The following is a 20291-nucleotide window of genomic DNA, read 5'->3' as shown; positions in this document are numbered from 1 at the left end:
GTATGCATAATTTACAAATTGTTTTTGATCTCATACTGAGTATCATTAAAAGCTTGCTACATTGATGAACCATAAGGATGCTATGGTAACCATAGGAACACATAGACGTATTTATGGTTGGATTTGATGGCTGTCGATAAGTGAAATAAGAAATTGAATTATTATGACAGGAGAAGCTGTACCTGGCCATCAAATGCATGTTAATAAGATAAAATTAGAAATTTATTTATATTGTATGGCAACATTCAATACTAGTATGACTTTATGTTGATGCCAAGCCGTATCATAATGATCTGTTATGATGATAGTAACTTTAATGGAAAGGTGAGAAAGTAATGGTATCAAATTAATCTGCATGCATAACTCAAACAGTGTACGAATAGCCCAGTAAATTAGCGAGTATGATAACAATATCGAGGTAGTTGGTAACTTAAAGGGCCATATGGCAAACGAGATGAAATTCATGGATGGAGGTTGGCTGTGTAAGTCTCCTATATCTTGTGTAACTATTTCGTTAACGTGGTTTTAAGGTAGGCCATTGATGAAGATAATCATTTAAGGCATTTTTATGGTATATAGGGAATTATAAAAATGTTAGCAGGCAAGTGAGTGTAAAGAAGGGCATAACGGATCAGCTTTATTCACTTTTATGGATGATATTTAGATTTCCAGGGGATGATTTGGTGTTATTAAACCATTGTGATGTTACCTGATCGTACCAGACCACTGAGAGGGGAGAATTGGTTAAGTAGCTTTGAACTGGTCTTATAAGAAGAGCTAAATTAGTGGGAAACATGGAACTCTTATTAGCCAGTAATGTCAGGGGTTGTAAAGCATAATTCACCACAGGCTTCAAGTTCTGTATCATTTTATCTTTAATGTTTAGCTTCTCGTGTTGAGACTTACTTGTCTCGTTTCCTGAGTTTCAACGGAATCTCATCCAAGGGTTCTTATTGTCATTACCCCAACTGTCCAACCTGGAAATGAATTTGGTCATGACAGTGTCACAATTTCATGCATTTCAGGGAAGAGGAAGAACATTTCTCACGTAACACTTGCAGACATAGCATAATTTTCACATACATTGACTTAGGACTCGCAGCCACAAGAGTAACATATACTGGCTTACTGAGCACTACATTAACATACAGTAGCATAGTTTGATAACCCACAAACATACAATAGTTTTAACATTCTGTACAATACAACATAAGAGAATGTAACTGCAATGGGTGATTACCAGTTTAACTACGCATAGAAACTAGCAGTGGATATTGCCATTTTGATCTTCATTGGTAATGTAATGTTTTAGGGAACATAATTAAAACTGGGTAGCTTCGTTTGCAGCATGATATTGTACTCTGTTGTAAGTTAGGCAAAAGAGGAGCAAGTAAGGGGAAAGTGGTGAGGGTGATGCGAATCAGTGCATAAATGGGGCTTACTAGATTAAAGTTAAGTAAAAAATTTGTAGTTGTTCGATAAAAGCGGTGAAAATATCACTGAACTTTCCCTACAGCCAAAATTATTAGTTGATATATACTAACAGTAATGTGTTATACTGCTGGGAATAACAGGAAATGGCTGTTTATGGGGTTTGGGTGATGGTTTTCGAACAGTAACATGGTATGTGAGAACAGTAGCATGTTATGGTTAATAATGCTCATTTATTGGTATGTCTAGTATAGGTTGAACATCATAATGAAAATACAGATAAATCATGGCAGCTAAGAAGTTTAGGTTAGAGTTTTAAGAAATAATGTTTGATTTTTCACAAGTGTATTACCAAAGTTTGTAAACTGACAGATTTACTCTTTGATATTCCTGACTTTTAATACCATTATCGTGTACAGTATCTCAGAATGAAATACATTATCATACTGCATAACTTTTATTCTGGTCTCTAAGGGCTCTACTATCATTTCAAAATAAAATTACAGGATATCTATACATATACTTAGTATAGATAAACTGGTAAATTACTGCACACACACACACACACACACACACACACACACACACACACACACACACACACACACTGAACTTAGAGCTGCAGCAGACAAACCTTGGGATTACAACAAGGCAGAATACCACATGTACAGCAGACAAAATACAGCTAGTCAGACAGAATATGGAACCACTGTCTAACAGCTCAGTAAAGCCAGATACAGTTGAACATAAAGCTGCAGCTTGGTAGAAGAAAAAATATAAACAGTCAAAGATAACCACTTAGTGTGCTCAAGGTCTGTAGAACATTATCGTATGAAACTTAAGGTTCCTCAGGTAAGCTCTCGTAAGACTTGATATAGTAAATTCCATGAAAAAGAAGGTATGAGTTTTGGGTATAACAGCTTGGCCTATGACCTGGCTCTTTTGAGGCAGGTGAAACGTCACACCATCAAATCCAAGGGTCTTGCTTGATTTTGGATAAATGTTTTGTCACTTTACTTCGTGGGAAGGAATTACACCACCTATAACTGACTATATGTGGCCCATTAGGTGTGTTAATGCAGAAACTGATATGTGTTGTGTTGAAAGATTGTATTTGCTACTTGTAGTGGCACATAAGAGTGAGGGTAACACTCGTGATTGTTATATATGATGCATGTAAGACTTTAGGAGACTATGTGATAAGAATCTGAAGTGGATATGGTAGACATTAAAGGTATACGGGATATGAAACTCAGAAGCTGTCATACCTTGGTTGCGGGCATGGGGGAAGAGTGCAGTAACGTCTCTCGTAACGGTTGCCACACTCAGTCCCGCCATTTCGAGGGACAGTAATGATGTTCCTTGAACGCTGTTGGAGTGCCTCTGGGCCACAGGAATGTGTGCATGGTGACCATGGACCCCATTCCCCCATCACACAGTCCACCTGCATGAGGAGGGAGGAAGGAACTGGGGATTTAGTGATGTAATGGGGAGTATTCACATAGGCAGGTAAGTGTATGGCAGCCCAACCACACCAAGAGGAAGAGATTTTGGATTTAATGATGTGATGCAGGGTTATATAGGTATATACCTGTACAGTGACAGTGATCCCTACTCTTCCATCATTGATTAACCAAAATAGGGAAATATAGAGAGGTGTGACAGGATAAAGACACTTAGGATCTTCAGGTGTTTGGAGTTTGGGTGTGATGAGGACAGGTGATGGGTCATGACAGTGCTGGGAAGTGGAGAAGAAAGTACTCGGAGGTCTTGGGTGCATGTTACATAACCTACATATTCATGTAATGGGATCGAACTTGTTGTTGGCATTCACATGAATGTAGGTCATGAGAATATATGAAAATGAATGAATCTTGAGTTGGTTTATTAGAAAGGAATGTATTTGTAAAGCCTCATAAAGGTTACTTTGCCTTTGTGAAGGGTACAAGGAACACTTAACTTGATAACATTTTTTTTTTTCTTATTTACATCTACATTCTTAGTGAGATTTCCCGTAAGTCTTCATGGAACAACATCTAAAGGAGTTCCTTCTCTCACAGCCAGGCACAACAAAGCACTCTGCTAGAGCATCCATTCTCTAAAAAACTTGATTTGGCTTTGTACAGCAGTCCCCCCCTCCACCACACACACACACACACACACAGGGAATGCCCTTGGCATTCTGCTTTTCCTCTCAAAGGCATTTACCATGGCACTCTACTGCATCATTCCCCTCTCACTTTACACAAGCAATTGACAGACACTGACCTTGGTACCGTCATCCTCCTCCTCAAAGTCTGTATCTTCCTCATTTCCTTGACTGTCATCCAGTGGTGGCGGAGGAGGTGGGTTGTAGAGTGCTGGAGCAATGTAATCCTCATTGGGGTCATAAGGCACTTGGCTGGCTGGGCTATAGGGCTTGAATGGTGGTGGCATTTCACGGCGTTGACTCATGCTCTTCAGACCCTTGAAGCCCCTGTCTGGAGCAAAGGGAATGGAGGATCATCAGCAACTGTTGCTAAAGCTAAGGAGAAAAGGTTGGATGGGTGATATTGAAGTCTTGGCTTTTTATTAGAAGACAAGGCAGTACCTTGCATGAGGGCATGGAGTGAGGGACTGCCAAAGGAAATAATTGACTGAAGAATGTGGATGACAAGAGGTGGATCTAGAAATGAGAGGGTGAAGAAGAAAATAGCTCTGATTTTGAAAGGGTAACTGAGATGTAAAGGGAGAGTTATATTGCTGTGCAACAAAAGTGGCTGGAGAAGGAATAGTGGCAGTGAAGCTTGAATAAGGGGGCAAGGCAAGAAAAATGAGTCCAGAATGACGACAGGTAAGGGGAGTCATATGAGGATAAAAGAATGAGAGTAAAATGGATAAACAGAGGAGGAGGAGGAGTAAGGATAGTGACTGGTGAGTTAAGGAGTGCAGGAACAAGCAAGATAATGCACTGAGGTTGGAGTCTTGCAAAGAAAAGAAGACAACTGGGGGCAGTAGTAACCTTAATAAGATATGATTACATATACCAAGGAGAGGCTGCCAGAGAGGATAAATGTGTCTAAATAGGAGGGAGGGGATAAGAAGAGGGAGACCTAAATAGAGTTGGAAGAACGCACGAGGATATGAGGTGTGAATGAGGTGAAGTGAATTAGAGCATTATGATATACAGGAGTTATCATGCCGTCATTAGGCTGAACCAGGGCATATGAAGTGGTTTGGGAAACCACAGAAAGGTTTATGGTCTTGGCTATGGATAGGGCCCATATATGTATACATGACAGCTAGAGAGTAGATGTTTACAAATGGGGCCATTCTTCATTTGTGCCTGACACTACCTTTCTATTCAGGAAATGGCAAACAAATATGAAAAAATATATATTTATTAATTGATGACCCCGGACCTCATTTCCGAAGGCTGTGGTGTTCCAGGGTTGTGCTGCTCTCAGTAGCATGGACAGGTTGGTCTTCTTTCAAGCAAGAAGCTCCTTTGCAAGAATGTACTCTGTTTTGTCAACTTGAGGTTACACCAAAAGTTAAAAGTCACCTCCCTGGTGAGGTTGTATTATCAGAGTGCAATCTCAGTAATTAACTCAATTCATAGGAATTCACCTTCTCTTTGTAACTGATTGTAGTGCAGTTTGAAAGCTGCAAAAGCCCGTAGGGAGGAGGTCATGGGGTTATTTATATATATATTGATTGAGAGGGTGAAGGCATGTACAGAGCATCAGATTGGGTAAGAGCAGTGTGGTTTCAGAAGTGGTAGAGGATGTGTGGACCAGGTGTTTGCTTTGAAGAATGTATGTGAGAAATACTTAGAAAAGCAAATGGATTTGTATGTAGCATTTATGGATCTGGAGAAGGCATATGATAGAGTTGATAGAGATGCTCTGTGGAAGGTATTAAGAATATATGGTGTGGGAGGCAAGTTGTTAGAAGCAGTGAAAAGTTTTTATTGAGGATGTAAGGCATGTGTACGTGTAGGAAGAGAGGAAAGTGATTGGTTCTCAGTGAATGTAGGTTTGCAGCAGGGGTGTGTGATGTCTCCATGGTTGTTTAATTTGTTTATGGATGGGGTTGTTAGGGAGGTAAATGCAAGAGTTTTGGAAAGAGGGGCAAGTATGAAGTCTGTTGGGGATGAGAGAGCTTGGGAAGTGAGTCAGTTGTTGTTCGCTGGTGATACAGCGTTGGTGGCTGATTCATGTGAGAAACTGCAGAAGCTGGTGACTGAGTTTGGTAAAGTGTGTTAAAGAAGAAACTTAAGAGTAAATGTGAATAAGAGCAAGGTTATTAGGTACAGTAGGGTTGAGGGTCAAGTCAATTGGGAGGTAAGTTTGAATGGAGAAAAACTGGAGGAAGTAAAGTGTTTTAGATATCTGGCAGCAGATGGAACCATGGAAGCGGAAGTGGATCATAGGGTGGGGGAGGGGGCGAAAATTCTGGGAGCCTTGAAGAATGTGTGGAAGTCGAGAACATTATCTCGGAAAGCAAAAATGGGTATGTTTGAAGGAATAGCGGTTCCAACAATGTTGTATGGTTGCGAGGCGTGGGCTATGGATAGAGTTGTGCGCAGGAGGATGGATGTGCTGGAAATGAGATGTTTGAGGACAATGTGTGGTGTGAGGTGGTTTGATCGAGTAAGTAACGTAAGGGTAAGAGAGATGTGTGGAAATAAAAAGAGCGTGGTTGAGAGAGCAGAAGAGGGTGTTTTGAAATGGTTTGGGCACATGGAGAGAATGAGTGAGGAAAGATTGACCAAGAGGATATATGTGTCGGAGGTGGAGGGAACGAGGAGAAGTGGGAGACCAAATTGGAGGTGGAAAGATGGAGTGAAAAAGATTTTGTGTGATCGGGGCCTGAACATGCAGGAGGGTGAAAGAAAGGAGGGCAAGGAATAGAGTGAATTGGAGCGATGTGGTATACCGGGGTTGATGTGCTGTCAGTGGATTGAATCAGGGCATGTGAAGCGTCTGGGGTAAACCATGGAAAGCTGTGTAGGTATGTATATTTGCGTGTGTGGAACTACTATTCCTTCAAACATACCCATTTTTGCTTTCCGGGATAATGTTCTCGACTTCCACACATTTTTCAAGGCTCCCAAAATTTTCGCCCCCTCCCCCACCCTATGATCCACTTCCGCTTCCATGGTTCCATCCGCTGACAGATCCACTCCCAGATATCTAAAACACTTCACTTCCTCCAGTTTTTCACCATTCAAACTCACCTCCCAATTGACTTGACCCTCAACCCTACTGTACCTAATAACCTTGCTCTTATTCACATTTACTCTTAACTTTCTTCTTCCACACACTTTACCAAACTCCGTCACCAGCTTCTGCAGTTTCTCACATGAATCCGCCACCAGCGCTGTATCATCAGCGAACAACAACTGACTCACTTCCCAAGCTCTCTCATCCCCAACAGACTTCATACTTGCCCCTCTTTCCAAGACTCTTGCATTTACCTCCCTAACAACCCCATCCATAAACAAATTAAACAACCATGGAGACATCACACACCCCTGCCGCAAACCTACATTCACTGAGAACCAATCACTTTCCTCTCTTCCTACACGTACACATGCCTTACATCCTCGATAAAAACTTTTCACTGCTTCTAACAACTTGCCTCCCACACCATATATTCTTAATACCTTCCACAGAGCATCTCTATCAACTCTATCATATGCCTTCTCCAGATCCATAAATGCTACATACAAATCCATTTGCTTTTCTAAGTATTTCTCACATACATTCTTCAAAGCAAACACCTGATCCACACATCCTCTACCACTTCTGAAACCACACTGCTCTTCCCCAATCTGATGCTCTGTACATGCCTTCACCCTTTCAATCAATACCCTCCCATATAATTTACCAGGAATACTCAACAAACTTATACCTCTGTAATTTGAGCACTCACTCTTATCCCCTTTGCCTTTGTACAATGGCACTATGCACGCATTCCGCCAATCCTCAGGCACCTCACCATGAGTCATACATACATTAAATAACCTTACCAACCAGTCAACAATACAGTCACCCCCTTTTTTAATAAATTCCACTGCAATACCATCCAAACCTGCTGCCTTGCCGGCTTTCATCTTCCGCAAAGCTTTTACTACCTCTTCTCTGTTTACCAAATCATTTTCCCTAACCTATATATATATATATATATATATATATATATATATATATATATATATATATATGTTGAAATGTATAGGTATGTATATGTGCGTGTGTGGATGTGTATGTATATACATGTGTATGTGGGTGGGTTGGGCTATTCTTTCGTCTGTTTCCTTGCGCTACCTCGCTAACACGGGAGACAGCGACAAAGTATAATAGATAGATAAAGAAAGAAAATGAATATATATATGTGTGTGTTTGTGTGTGTGTGTGTGTGTGAACATTACTGGACTCTTACCTGCTTGTGGTTATGCTCCCAGTGTAAAATCTTATTCAGTGAGGTTGTATCATTAGAATATAATCTTCTCAATGAGTCCACTGTATCTTTATTACTATTGGTAGCACAGCTTTGAAGCTACTGATGCTGTTGGAACCCCTGGAGAATGGGTCCTGTGTATGTGTATGTGTGTGTGTTACCAGACCCCTCTTGTAGATGGTTACACTACGTATGGAAAGTTTCCTATGATAAGGATGTATCATCATTATCGGACAAAAGGAGAACAGTTTTATCGAGGGACCTCTTGCAGTTTTTCCAAGGAGTGCACCCTTGAAAGCTGCAGGAGCCCCAAGAATGGGGTCCTATGACTCAATGATTGAGGTATTAAATTTACTCATACTTCTACTTGCTTTCATGTCTTGAGAACCCCCTGCAGTACTCAAGAAACTGCATGGTGGGATCATAGGTCAAAAAGTTTTGAGGTGTGTTTGAGGCAGTTGTTGGACATTTAGAGTAGGTTTTCAGTGTCTTCAGCATGGAAGTTACATTTTAAGCTTAAGGGGTCTTGTGATATTTTGAATAATTGTTTGTAAGGTTGGAGAAATGGGTGATGTCCAGAATGCAGATGAGAGTGTAAGTTATGATTTATGGGGAGTGTAGTTTCAGATGAATGGGTTTATGTCTGGTAAAGTGTAGTTTAAGAGTGCAATGGGAGGGCAGTTACTTTAGTGTTCCTAGAGTTGTTACAGTTAGTGTATGCTTTGTCACTGAATGTTTGTTGGGCAGGTCAGATCTGTGAGAATGGTAACATGTATACATGCACATAAGGTGGTCTTGGTCTCTGCCTGCTAATAGTAACACCCACAATGAGAAGTCACCTTTGATGAGGTATGTCACCACCAGTGGGCAGAATGAAATCAAGACCCACCTGCCACAAAGGAGCTGATCTTGGCCTGTTCCTGCATGCAGTGCAGCCTCAGAGGTGTATGAGCTCCATAAAAGGTGTCCTGGGGCTGTACAATTAAAGATTATATATTGTACTTTTGCTTATGTATGTGTGTGCCTTCCTCCTATTTGATATAACCTACCTAGGCAGAAATAACAAGACTGTTTGTAAGTGAAGTTTGCTGCAAATTTTGCATGTGTGCTCCTTATTGACTTACTTTCAAGTGGGCTTTATATTGCAGTTACTCACCTCCACTGAGTGGTGATAGTCACCAAGTGAAACCTTAAGCATCCTCTGTGGTTTGTTTTTAGTGTTTCTCCATCATGATCATTTTTCAAAATTAGTCTGTTTTTCTTTCCTTATTTTCCTCTGCTCATTTCTAGCACTTTTGTACCTTTTAGATTTTGAATGCCACCTTGTTTTTGTACTACTTATTTTCTTTTAAGATAATATATATATTTCTTATATTAGCTGAGGTGGCAAGGAGATTTCTGCTCTCATAGGCCCACATCTCATAAACGTTCTTGTCAGTTGTAATTTTTTTTTTTACTATTGTGTACATGTTTTTTACAGTGAAAGAGTTTTACACTTGTGTTTATGTGCTTATGCACATAAACAATGATTACTTTTTCTGAGAACTTATTCTTCATCAAGTTTTTCCTATAGGTGTACCCTTACTGACAAATAAATACTCATTACCTCATCTTAATGCTAAAATTTTTCATTCACATGATGCAGTGCACTTCATGAGTGTATTATGTGAATGGGAAGATAGTCGTTCTGTGAATATGAGGGTATTAATTCTGTGAACTGGAAGGTAGTTGATATGTGATTGGGAAAGTAATCAGTATGTGAAACTAAGATACTGAGTATGTGGGTGGAAGGGTGATAATTACTATATAATTCTGTATTTGATTGGAGTTTAAGGTTATTAGTTTGTGGATAGAAAGTACAATGTCTTGTTTATAAATTTGAGTTGCAAGGACCTACATACGTATGAGTACCTACGGTGAGATTTAGCCAAAATGGCAGGGATAATGCAAAGTGGTTACCGTAAGTCTTGCTTGAAGTATTAGGATATTCTTTCATATGCCACCTGCAGTACATAATTATTGATTTTTGGCTTAACTGGGGCTGATTTTATCCATATGTCAAGGTTTCTCCCAAATGAATCTAAGCAAGGGATAGTTAGTACAAGAATGGTGGCAGGATCATCAGTGTGAAAAGAATATATTTTGGATTTTGACAAATACTTTCTCTTGACTTCATTTATGTCAGATTGTTCTACACTTTTTTATCACATTTATTTTGATTGTATTGTACCAGTTACCTCAGCAGAGTGGATAGATTTCAGTAGCATTGCAAACTAATAATATTTCAACAAATACTGAAATCAGCATGAGTTCACCTAATTGATCTTGCAAGACCTGAGGCAATGGGTGTTGTCATTGGCAAGTTTGATGTCACTATATGTAATCAAATGCCTAACTTTGATAGTTTGATCTTTAGCAAAATAAAGGTCGTAGTTGTCCTAAGCAAACAGTTATATTTGAATATGAAGTTTAGGAATGAGATAACTTACATGATTAAAAATTCTCAAATCAGGCAATATATTAACATGTTTTAAGATTAGAAGTAACATGGTTTGGGGATTTAGTGTTGGAAACATCCAAAACAAACATCTTTACTAAAGAAATTTTTTTATAATCAAGGTACCAGAATTGGGCCTTTTTCTGAATCAGTCATTGTAAGATCAGACATTGGAGAGGTCTTGCAGAAACAGAAATTTTGGGATCAAGCCTTTTAGAATCAGATATTTTCATGGATATTCACAGGACTTTTCTCCTTGCAGATAAAATTCTTCTGTCATTCATTACCAAGACCTGTTGCTGATTATCTAAAAGGTTAACTGCTTGATGTAAGTACTTGCATTATGATACTGTTTCATGGTGATCTCCAGTCTGAAGTCCCTATGACCAGTGAGTATTTCGAGTCCAAAATTTGATGTAGATACAGTACCAATACTTCTCGCGAGATTTCCCAGTTTTTGAATGTTTTTTGTATGTATATAGTACATAAAACATTAACAGAGTTGTTATTGTATTACAAAAATATGTTACATTGATAGATAGATAGGTATAAAACTACACTGGAGAAATAAAAGAGGATAGGCTCTCTTTATATTGATCCAAATGCCAGGACCTTCATTAGAATACTAGCATGAGATTTAGTACAGAAAATGTTTAGCAACATCAGCTTAGCTCACAAGGCTCATCATATCTGTTGGGATAAGAAGGGTACCTAAGATAACACCTTTTTGTGGTTACCATTGTGATAGGTTCTGGAGACCACCACCTGTAGGGAAGATGGTATTAGCAAGTAATGAATGTAGATTCTACAGTTTTTTCTTTTAAAGCTACAGTTTAATGTAGATTGAGGCACTATTCCAATCTGTACTTTGGTGTCCACTGTGAAAGTGAGTAAAGAGACAGAAGCTGAGTTTTTTGGTCATATGTAACTCCTCACTTGTGCTCATTGACACTGCCGTGCTTAAAGTTGCAGTCACTGTAACCAAGTATATGCTTTATTACACTATCTAGAAGGGATGTAATAAACTTTGTGATTACCATCCTTTGCTATCCTTTAGTATCTATTAACAAGTTTTATCTATATTAGGATAGTTGAATATTTTATTATCTGTATCGTATTTTAAGTCAGTCATGGCAACCAGTATGTCTACGTCATGGTAGTATTTTGTTTTCTGTTCACTGTATCTAGGACTTACACTGTAGAAATTCTTTAATCACTTTTCTCTGCAAACTCTAAAGCCATTAGTGCTTGTAGTGACATCCCACATATTGTTACAAAACAGTACAGCATAAATTTTATTCCCATACTTTGGTTAGCCTTTGTGGAGATTTCAAGATTCCCATATTAGCTGTTTGTTCATAGTAATTGATGTTTGTGTTGAAAACCCATGAGATGAAAACACTCCCCAAAATACTATACCTCTCACTGCATATGCCTGACAGTACTCCTGATTTGTCTCATATACCTAATGCTTCTCTGGTGTTCCTTATATGCCTGGCAGAACCAGTTTGGTTATCCTAACTTCTTGAGCTTGCATTTTATTACGTGCAATTTCTATTCCAAATGTGGTGTGTTGCATATTCTTAGGGCTCTTAAAAATACGCCAAAGGTGACACATAACTCTCCTAAGGGTAGTGGACTCCAGACTTTATCACCCTGGTTACCACCAAGATTATGTCAGGTATGAACCATACCCCAACCCATATAACATGTTATGTGGCCTTTCCTGATGTTGCCAACTTTCTTTCACATTGAATTTCATGCCTGTCTCCTGAAGAGGGATCTGTTGTTTGGACCAAAATATAAAGCTCCCACATAAATTCCACTATTTCTCCAGTGTGGGTTTTACTTTCTTTTGTTAATAGTACTTACCCAAAATTCTTCCTTGCACTTGTCTCTAACTGCTAAATAACAACCCTGTGGTTAGTAGTTGGTAAGGCAGCCATCGAACAGGGAGTTTGATTACCAGTAGCACCAATATGGTATTGGGTGGCAATCTTTTCTTACTGCCTCGCCCACACATGTACTACTGGCATTTGTTCTCAGATATACAATCTCTCCTTGTCACACACAACATTAAACTCACACAGCTATTCTTCATAACTCTAGATTTTCCTGCAGTGAGTACTATGCACTAGCCTTGCTTTTTGGCAAAGTGGTAGGAGCAGTAGATAGAAGTAGTAGGTGGGAACATTTAGGCAGGAGCCTTAGGTAGAAATAATAGGTAGGCGTCAGTAGGAACACTAAGCTGGAGCATTAGGTAGAAGTTTTGGGTTGGAACATTACGCAGGAGCATTAGGTATGCCCACATACCCATGATGGGAGGGTAATGAGGCACGACATCAGTGCCTATTTGGCTGGTCGGCTGAGGCAGAGTAGGTATGAATTGTCCTGTAAGCCTCACATTCTGATTGTGAGGTCCTTTAGAAAGCCGGACATCATGGCTTCTAAAGGCATAGAGGCTATTATAATCGATAAGCAAATCTCTGGAGTCCATTTTGCACTTTCAGCTGCAAACCAAAACAAGTGCAGCTATTATGGCACCCTGTAAGCCCTTCAGGGCATAGGGATTTCACCAGCAAAGGCACCGAGCATGTGACATTTGCCACATTAAATTGGCATGGTGCCAAGAAAGTGTGAGTGCTCTCAGAGGGTTAGGGCTTACTTACTGGAACCTAGAGGTGTGCTCAGTAAGTAAAAGCCCTAACCTGGACCCACTCCTTTCACAGGATGTGGTCCAAGAGCACAGGTTGACAATCGGGCCTGCCTTGTCCATCTGGTGTCAGCCATCGGGCTGGAGGTGGTTCCCCTTTGTGCGCTTGTGGTGAGCGGGACTGGGCTGTTCTCCCGAAGCTACAAAGGCAGGTACCAGTTCCTGAGGAAGGGTTGTCGTAGCGAGGAGTGGGCACCTTGGCAGAGTTCGTCTGCTACTCCCATACGACAGGACGCACTGGAAGGTGAACAGTGCTGGGGGGTCTTCTGTGTAAGTGAGTATGTATCCGAACCATCGTCTAACTGCCACCTCTCTACTTGATTCTATCAATGCTATCGGCATTCTAATCTACCGTCCTCCTCTTGGTGTGTCCATACATTCCTTCATTCAACTAACAACTTCCTTCACTGTCAACATGTAGTGAGTAGGTCACTTGCTGACACCCCCTAAAATAAAAAAGATATGCACAGTAGTTAGCTTTTCCAGCACCTCCCATCACTAATTGGGAGTCTATGAAGACAAAAGATGTAGTCTGTAGGAACAATAGGTAGGAGCCCATACATGCGCTCTGCTAGAGTTGCCGTATGCCAGGTGTGTTGAGGGTGATGCACCAAAAGCTAAGAAGTGGTGCTAGAGTTTGCTAGTTGTGGAAACTCTGTTGCCTTGGCCACCCCTTTGAGAGTTTCAGGAGGGAATAAGTATCAGAGATATGGATAGATTGCACTTATCTCTAACGAGGGTAATTAGTAAGGCAGTGTTTGGTGATGTCAAGGGAGATGAAGTGTTGAGGTGGAATACCATTGTATGGGCAAAACAAGGGAAAAAGCATAGAAATTAATCAAAAAAGCATGGAATCCTGTTTTCAAAACTCCAGTGCCATTTTAGCAGGATTCTTGAATGTGATGCTTTTTGAATTTTAGATATGTTTAGACTGGATATTCAAATTTGGTATCTGCCTTTGTATACATGAATTATCTTAAAATGGCTTCATTTTTTATTGTAGCTAGTACTAATTTATCAGTCACATTTATGGATTGTTTTATATACAAATACTTACATATTTCATTAGTTGTCATTCACTGATAAATTGCCCTTCTTTTTTACTAAAATATTCACCTATTTCAAGCACCTTATGAACTAACATAAGTTTAGACTCTTGAAATTTCAGTATCATTAAAAGATTTTTTTTTTATATCAGCTGAGTTGGTATGGGCAGCTGAAGCTCAGATCAAGGCCATCCCATTAACACTATCAACGGACTGAACCAGGGCATGTGAAATGTCAGGTAAACCATGGAAAGGTCTGTTGGGACTGGGCATGGATGTGGATAGGGAGCTGTGGTTTTGGTGCATTACACATGACAGCTAGAGACTGAGTGTGAACGAATGTTGTCTTTTTTTTCTGGCACTACCTTGTTGAAGCAGGGGGTAATGATGATGTTTCCTGTAGGGCAGGGTAGTGCCAGGGTTGGATGAATGCAAGCAAGTATGATTATATAACATACATATGTCTGTATGCATATGTATGTTTGTTGATATGTATATATATGTATTTATGCGTGCATGGACATTTATATATATATATATGTGTATATGAGTGGATGGTCCATTTTTCATGTATTTCCTTGCGCTACTCCACTGATGTGGGAAATGGTGATCAAGTATGATAAATGAATAAATAAATATGTTTATTTTATTTATTATACTTTGACGCTGTCTCCTACTTTAGCGAGGTAGCGCTAGGAAACAGAAGAAAGAATGGCCCAACCCACCCTCATACACATGTATATACATACACGTCCACACACGCATATATACATACCTATACATTTCAACATATACATACATATACATTTACAAACATATACATATATACACATGTACATATTCATGCATGCTGCCCTCATCCATTCTTGCCGCCACCCTGCCACACATGAAATGACACCCCCTCCCCCCTCGTGCATGCGAGGTAGCGTGAGGAAAAGACAACAAAGGCCACATTCGTTCACACTCAGTCTCTAGCTGTCATGTGTAATGCACTGGAACCACAGCTCCCTTTCCACATCCAGGCCCCACAAAACTTCCATGGTTTACCCCAGACGCTTCACATGCCCTGGTTCAATCCATTGACAGCACGTCGACCCCAGTATACCACATCATTCCAATTCACTCTCTTCCTTGCACACCTATCATCCTCCTCTATGTTCAGGCCCCGATCACTCAAAATCTTTTTCACTCCATCCTTCCACCTCCAATTTGGTCTCCCACTTCTCGTTCCCGCCACCTCTGACACATATATCCTCTTTGTCAATCTTTCCTCTTTCATTCTTTGCATGTGACCATACCATTTCATTACACCCTCTTCTGCTCTCTCAGCCACACTCTTTTTATTACCACACATCTCTCTTACCCTTACATTACTTACTCGATCAAACCACCTCACACCACACATTGTCCTCAAACATCTCATTTCCAACACATCCACCCTCCTCCGCACAACCCTATCTATCGCCCATGCCCCACAACCATATAACATTATTGGAACCACTATTCCATTCAAACATCCCATTTTTGCTCTCAGATAATGTTCTCGGCTTCCACACATTCTTCAACGCTCCTAGAACCTTTGCCCCCTCCCCAACCTGTGACTCACTTCCGCTTCTATGGTTCCATCCGCTGCCAAATCCACTCCCAGATATCTAAAACACTTCACTTTCTCCAGTTTTTCTCCATTCAAACTTACCTCCCATTTGACTTGTCCCTCAACCCTACTGAACCTAATAACCTTGCTCTTATTCACATTTACTCTCAGCTTTCTTCTTTTACACACTTTACCAAACTCAGTCACCAACTTCTGCAGTTTCTCACCCTCAGCCACCCTCTCTCCAAAACTCTTGCATTCACCTCCCTAACAACCCCATCCATAAACAAATTAAACAGCCATGGAAACATCACACACCCCTGCCGCAAACCAACATTCACTGGGAACCACTCACTTTCCTTTCTTCCTACTGCTCGTACACATGCCTTACATCTTTGATAAAAACTGTTCACCGCTTCTAGCAACTTGCCTTCCACACCATATACTCTGAATACCTTCCACAGAGCATCTCTATCATGTGCCTTCTTCAGATCCATAAATGCTACATACAAAGTCATTTGCTTTTCTAGTATTTCTCACATACATTCTTCAAAGCAAACACCTGATTCATACATCCTCTACCACTTCTGAAACCACACTGCTCTTCCCCAATCTGGTGCACTGTACTTGCTTTAACCCTCTCGACCAATACCCTCCCATATAATTTCCCATTAATACTCAACAAACTCATACCACTGTAATTTGAACACTCACCTTTATCCTCTTTGCCTTTGTACAGTGTCACTATACATGCATTCCGCAAATCCTCAGGCACTTCACCATGAACCATACATACATTGAATATCCTCACCAACCAAAATCAACAACACAGTCATCCCCTTTTTTAATAAATGAAATGTATGTGGTGTGAGGTGGTTTAGTCGAGTAAGTAATGTAAGGGTAAGAGGGATGTGTGGTAATAAAAAGAGTGTGGTTGAGAGAGCAGAGGAGGGTGTTTTGATATGGTTTGGTCACAGGGAGAGAATGAGTGAGGAAAGATCGACAAAGAGGATACGTGTGTCAGAGGTAGAAGGAACGAGCAGAAGCGGGAGAATAAATTGGGAGTGGAAGGATGGAGTGAAAAAGATTTTGAGTGATCGGGGCCTGAACATAGAGGAGGGTGAAAGGCGTGCAAGGAATAGAGTGAGTTGGAACGATGTGGTATGCCGGGGTCGATGTGCTGTCAATGGATTGAACCAGGACATGTGAAGCGTCTGGGGTAAACCATGAAAAGTTTTGTGGGGCCTGGATATGGAAGGGAGCTGTGGTTTCGGCACATTATACATGACAGCAGGAGACTGAGTGTGAATGAATGAGGCCTTTATTTGTCTTTTCCTAGCGCTACCTTGTGGGGGTATGCTATTTCACGTGTGGCAGGGTGGAAACGGAATTGGATGAAGGCCGCAAGTATGAATATGTACATATTTATATATGTATATATCTGTGTATGTGTATGTATGTATACGTTGAAATGCATAGGTATGTATATGTGTGTGTTTGTGTGGGCGTTTATGTATATACATGTGTATGTGGGTGGGTTGGGCCATTCTTTCATCTGTTTCTTTGCGCTACCTCGCTAACGCGGGAGACAGCGACAGTTTGATATAAATGAATAAATATATTTTTTCATATTCTCCATTTCCTGTATTAGCAAGGTAGCGATAAGAACAGAGGACTGAACCTTTGAGCGAATATCCTCACTTGGCCCCCCTCCTCAGTTCCTTCTTTTGGAAAATCAAAAATGAGGGGAGGATTTCCAGCACCCCACTCCCTCCCCTTTTAGTCACTTTCTATGACACACAGGAAATACGTGGGAAGTATTCTTTCTCCCATTTTGTACATATTCTCCATTTCCAACACAAGCGAGGTAGCATTAAGAACAGAGGACTGAGCCTTAAAAGGGGGTATCCTCGCTTGGTCCCCTTCTTTGTTCCTTCTTTTGGTAAATCAAGAAAACCAGAAGGGGAGGATTTCCAGCCCTCGCTCCTTCCCGTTTTAGTCACCTTTTACGACACACAGGGAATATGTGGGAAGTGTTCTTTTGCCATTTCCCACGTCAGCGAGATAGCATTAAGAACAGAGGACTGAGCCTAAGAGGGAAAATCCTTACTTGGCCCCCTTCTCTGTCCCTTCTATAAAAGTAAAAACTGGAGAGGAGGATTTTCAGTTTTTAATTAAAGAATACAGAAGGGAAAAATACTGAAGACCTTACAATTTGATATCTAATAATATTTATTTATTTATTTTGCTTTGTCGCTATCTCCTGCGATCTAATAATAATATTTGTAGCAGGTATAGGAAATGGTTTGGTTGGACTCTACATCTGACAGAAGATGCAGTAAGTTCTGTAATACAACCAGAGTGTGTTGGAGTTATGTGCAGTAAGTTCTATATTAATAATAGAGTGACGTTGGAGTTATATGACCCATTCAGGTGTGAATAAGAGTTAGGATTTAATATGTGTAACTCATGTATTATTCTGGATGGGAGGGAGTTGCAAAGGTTTGTATTTTTATATGTTAAGTTTAACAATGAATATTTCTTAGTAGGAAAATGAAGCATACCTTGAGTTGACTTGCATGAAAATCTCAGTTGTTAGGTAGAATAGTGTAAAATGTAAAATGGCATTCTGTCTAAACATACAATCTCTCCTTTTCACACATAACACACAACAAATCTTAACTCAGTTCATTCTTCGTAACGCTATAGATTTATCTGCAGTTAGCACTATGGGCTAGCCCTACCTTTTAGCAAAATTGTAGGAGTGGTAGATAGAAGTAGCAGGTAGGAACTTTTACACAGGAGCATTAGGTAGAAACATTTTGTAGTTGTAGTAGATAGGAGAAGATAGAAGTAAGTCAGTAGGTAGAAAATAGAATTACATAATAGTCAGTAGGAACATTAGGGAGGAGCCTCTGCAAACACTGCGCTAGAGTTGCCCCCTGCCAGTAGCCTGTAAGGGTGAGACACTAAAGGCTAAGCAGCAGCAATGGAGTTCACTAGTTATGGAGACTATTGCATGGCCACCCCCCTGAGGGAGTTCCAGTTGGAACAGGCATCAAAGATGTAGATTGATAGTAACTATTTTTTGCATACAATAATGGCATTCATAATTCAAAATATATTTTAAGGTTTTTTTTCAAATTTATTTAATCAAATTCTAAACATTGCAACAAGATGCTTTCAAGCACAAAGATCAAGGCATTAGGAGGGTACGAGACAAACTTCAAATTAAAATAACTCTTTATTGCTAATAATAAGCTTCATGAACAAATACTTAAGAACAAGCTAATAAAATCATAAATTTAAATTGGCCAGGCTTAGAGAACCAAGGAATTTGCTGTACTTCAAGCATAAGCATCAGACACACAAAAAAGTAAATGGGAAAATTTTTTATATTATTCACATAACCCACAACAATCTAAACTACAATACTGCACACACAGGAAAACAGTCATAAGTTTTGCTAGTACCTCTTGAACTATATTTTTGAGTCAAATTTAGGTAAAGGTATCCAAGAAGAACCTCAGACGTCAACATGACCTCTGGGTTACACATCTGCGAGTTTGTTTATAGTCTCTGGTGTTCCTTTTGAATCTCGTACACCCTAAGTCAGGTGTTCCAAGGTTTCGTTCTTGGAGTATTCCTTTTTGTAACTTTAAAGGCTGCACCAGCATTCATGCTTAGGGTTTGACCTTCAAGTATTGCCAGAATTATGGACTTAATATAAGCCTTCAGAATTAATGCTTAATCCTGGCAGTACTTAAAGGGCTTCCTATTAAATGGCCCATTTAACCATACAAAGAACAAGGTTATATTTTAAAATTCAGAGCTCTGACTGAAGGAAACCTTTTATTTTCTTAGACTAGAGCAAATATCCTCCAGTGGTTAAATATTGTTGTTAGCAAGCTTTCCAACTTATCCCATAATTAAAGTTAAATTTTACTTGAACTAAGACTTTCCCTAGCAACTACAAAACACTAGAACAAATAAAAAGTTAATAGTTGAGCCTAGTTGATTACAAACGATATTATTCTGGTGCTGCTTTTTTACATCATAAACTATGATGTGTATTTAGGATCAGCTGTGCAGATTACAAAGCTTACTATAATTTTGCTTTAATATTTTATATGTAGATGTGATGATAAAAACTTTCAGCATCCTTGTTTTATTACCAATAGCCTTTAAAATCTTGAAATTGTTGGAAATCAACTATTCAGTAACTCAAATACTGACATTACACTCTTGTGAATGCAAATCTGTGATTCATAAACTGTCAAATAATGAATCTTTCCCTGATGTCAGAATGGGTAATATAATTAATGGAAATTTAATATTATCTATACTTTATCTGAGGAAATCTTTAATTTCAATTAAAGAGAAATGTTGCAAAGTGGACCATCCCTCAGAGTTGTAAATTACAGTTCATGAAGGTCAACTGCACCAACTTAAAATCAATCGGTTTTTGTTAACCTTTGTAAACTGCTTCACCCTAAGTAATCCAGCATCACAAGTATTTGTACTTACAAACATATATTGGAGAAGCCTTCATCTGTTCTACACCCA

At 39.7% G+C, this 20291-nt stretch overlaps 1 protein-coding gene and 1 long non-coding RNA gene across 2 annotated transcripts in view; one reads left to right on the top strand and one right to left on the bottom strand.

The window, feature by feature from the left end:
• LOC139747342 (spondin-1-like) overlaps window positions 1-20291 on the bottom strand; it is a 384149-nt gene that overhangs the window by 3940 nt on the left and 359918 nt on the right. The window contains exons 17-19 of the mRNA XM_071659540.1: window positions 3700-3911; window positions 2700-2875; window positions 907-977 (exon numbers count right to left, since the gene is read on the bottom strand). Of these exons, the coding sequence (XP_071515641.1) occupies window positions 926-977; window positions 2700-2875; window positions 3700-3911 (440 nt within the window). The 3' untranslated portion in view covers window positions 907-925. The remainder of the gene's footprint in view (window positions 1-906; window positions 978-2699; window positions 2876-3699; window positions 3912-20291) is intronic.
• LOC139747348 (uncharacterized) overlaps window positions 1-20291 on the top strand; it is a 43837-nt gene that overhangs the window by 382 nt on the left and 23164 nt on the right. Inside the window, exon 2 of the long non-coding RNA XR_011712380.1 lies at window positions 10635-10700. This is a non-coding gene — a long non-coding RNA (uncharacterized lncRNA). The remainder of the gene's footprint in view (window positions 1-10634; window positions 10701-20291) is intronic.

This window comes from Panulirus ornatus, chromosome 5, assembly GCF_036320965.1.
Source record: "Panulirus ornatus isolate Po-2019 chromosome 5, ASM3632096v1, whole genome shotgun sequence".
Taxonomy (NCBI): domain Eukaryota; kingdom Metazoa; phylum Arthropoda; class Malacostraca; order Decapoda; family Palinuridae; genus Panulirus; species Panulirus ornatus.
This window is presented reverse-complemented; position numbering and strand designations above follow the sequence as displayed.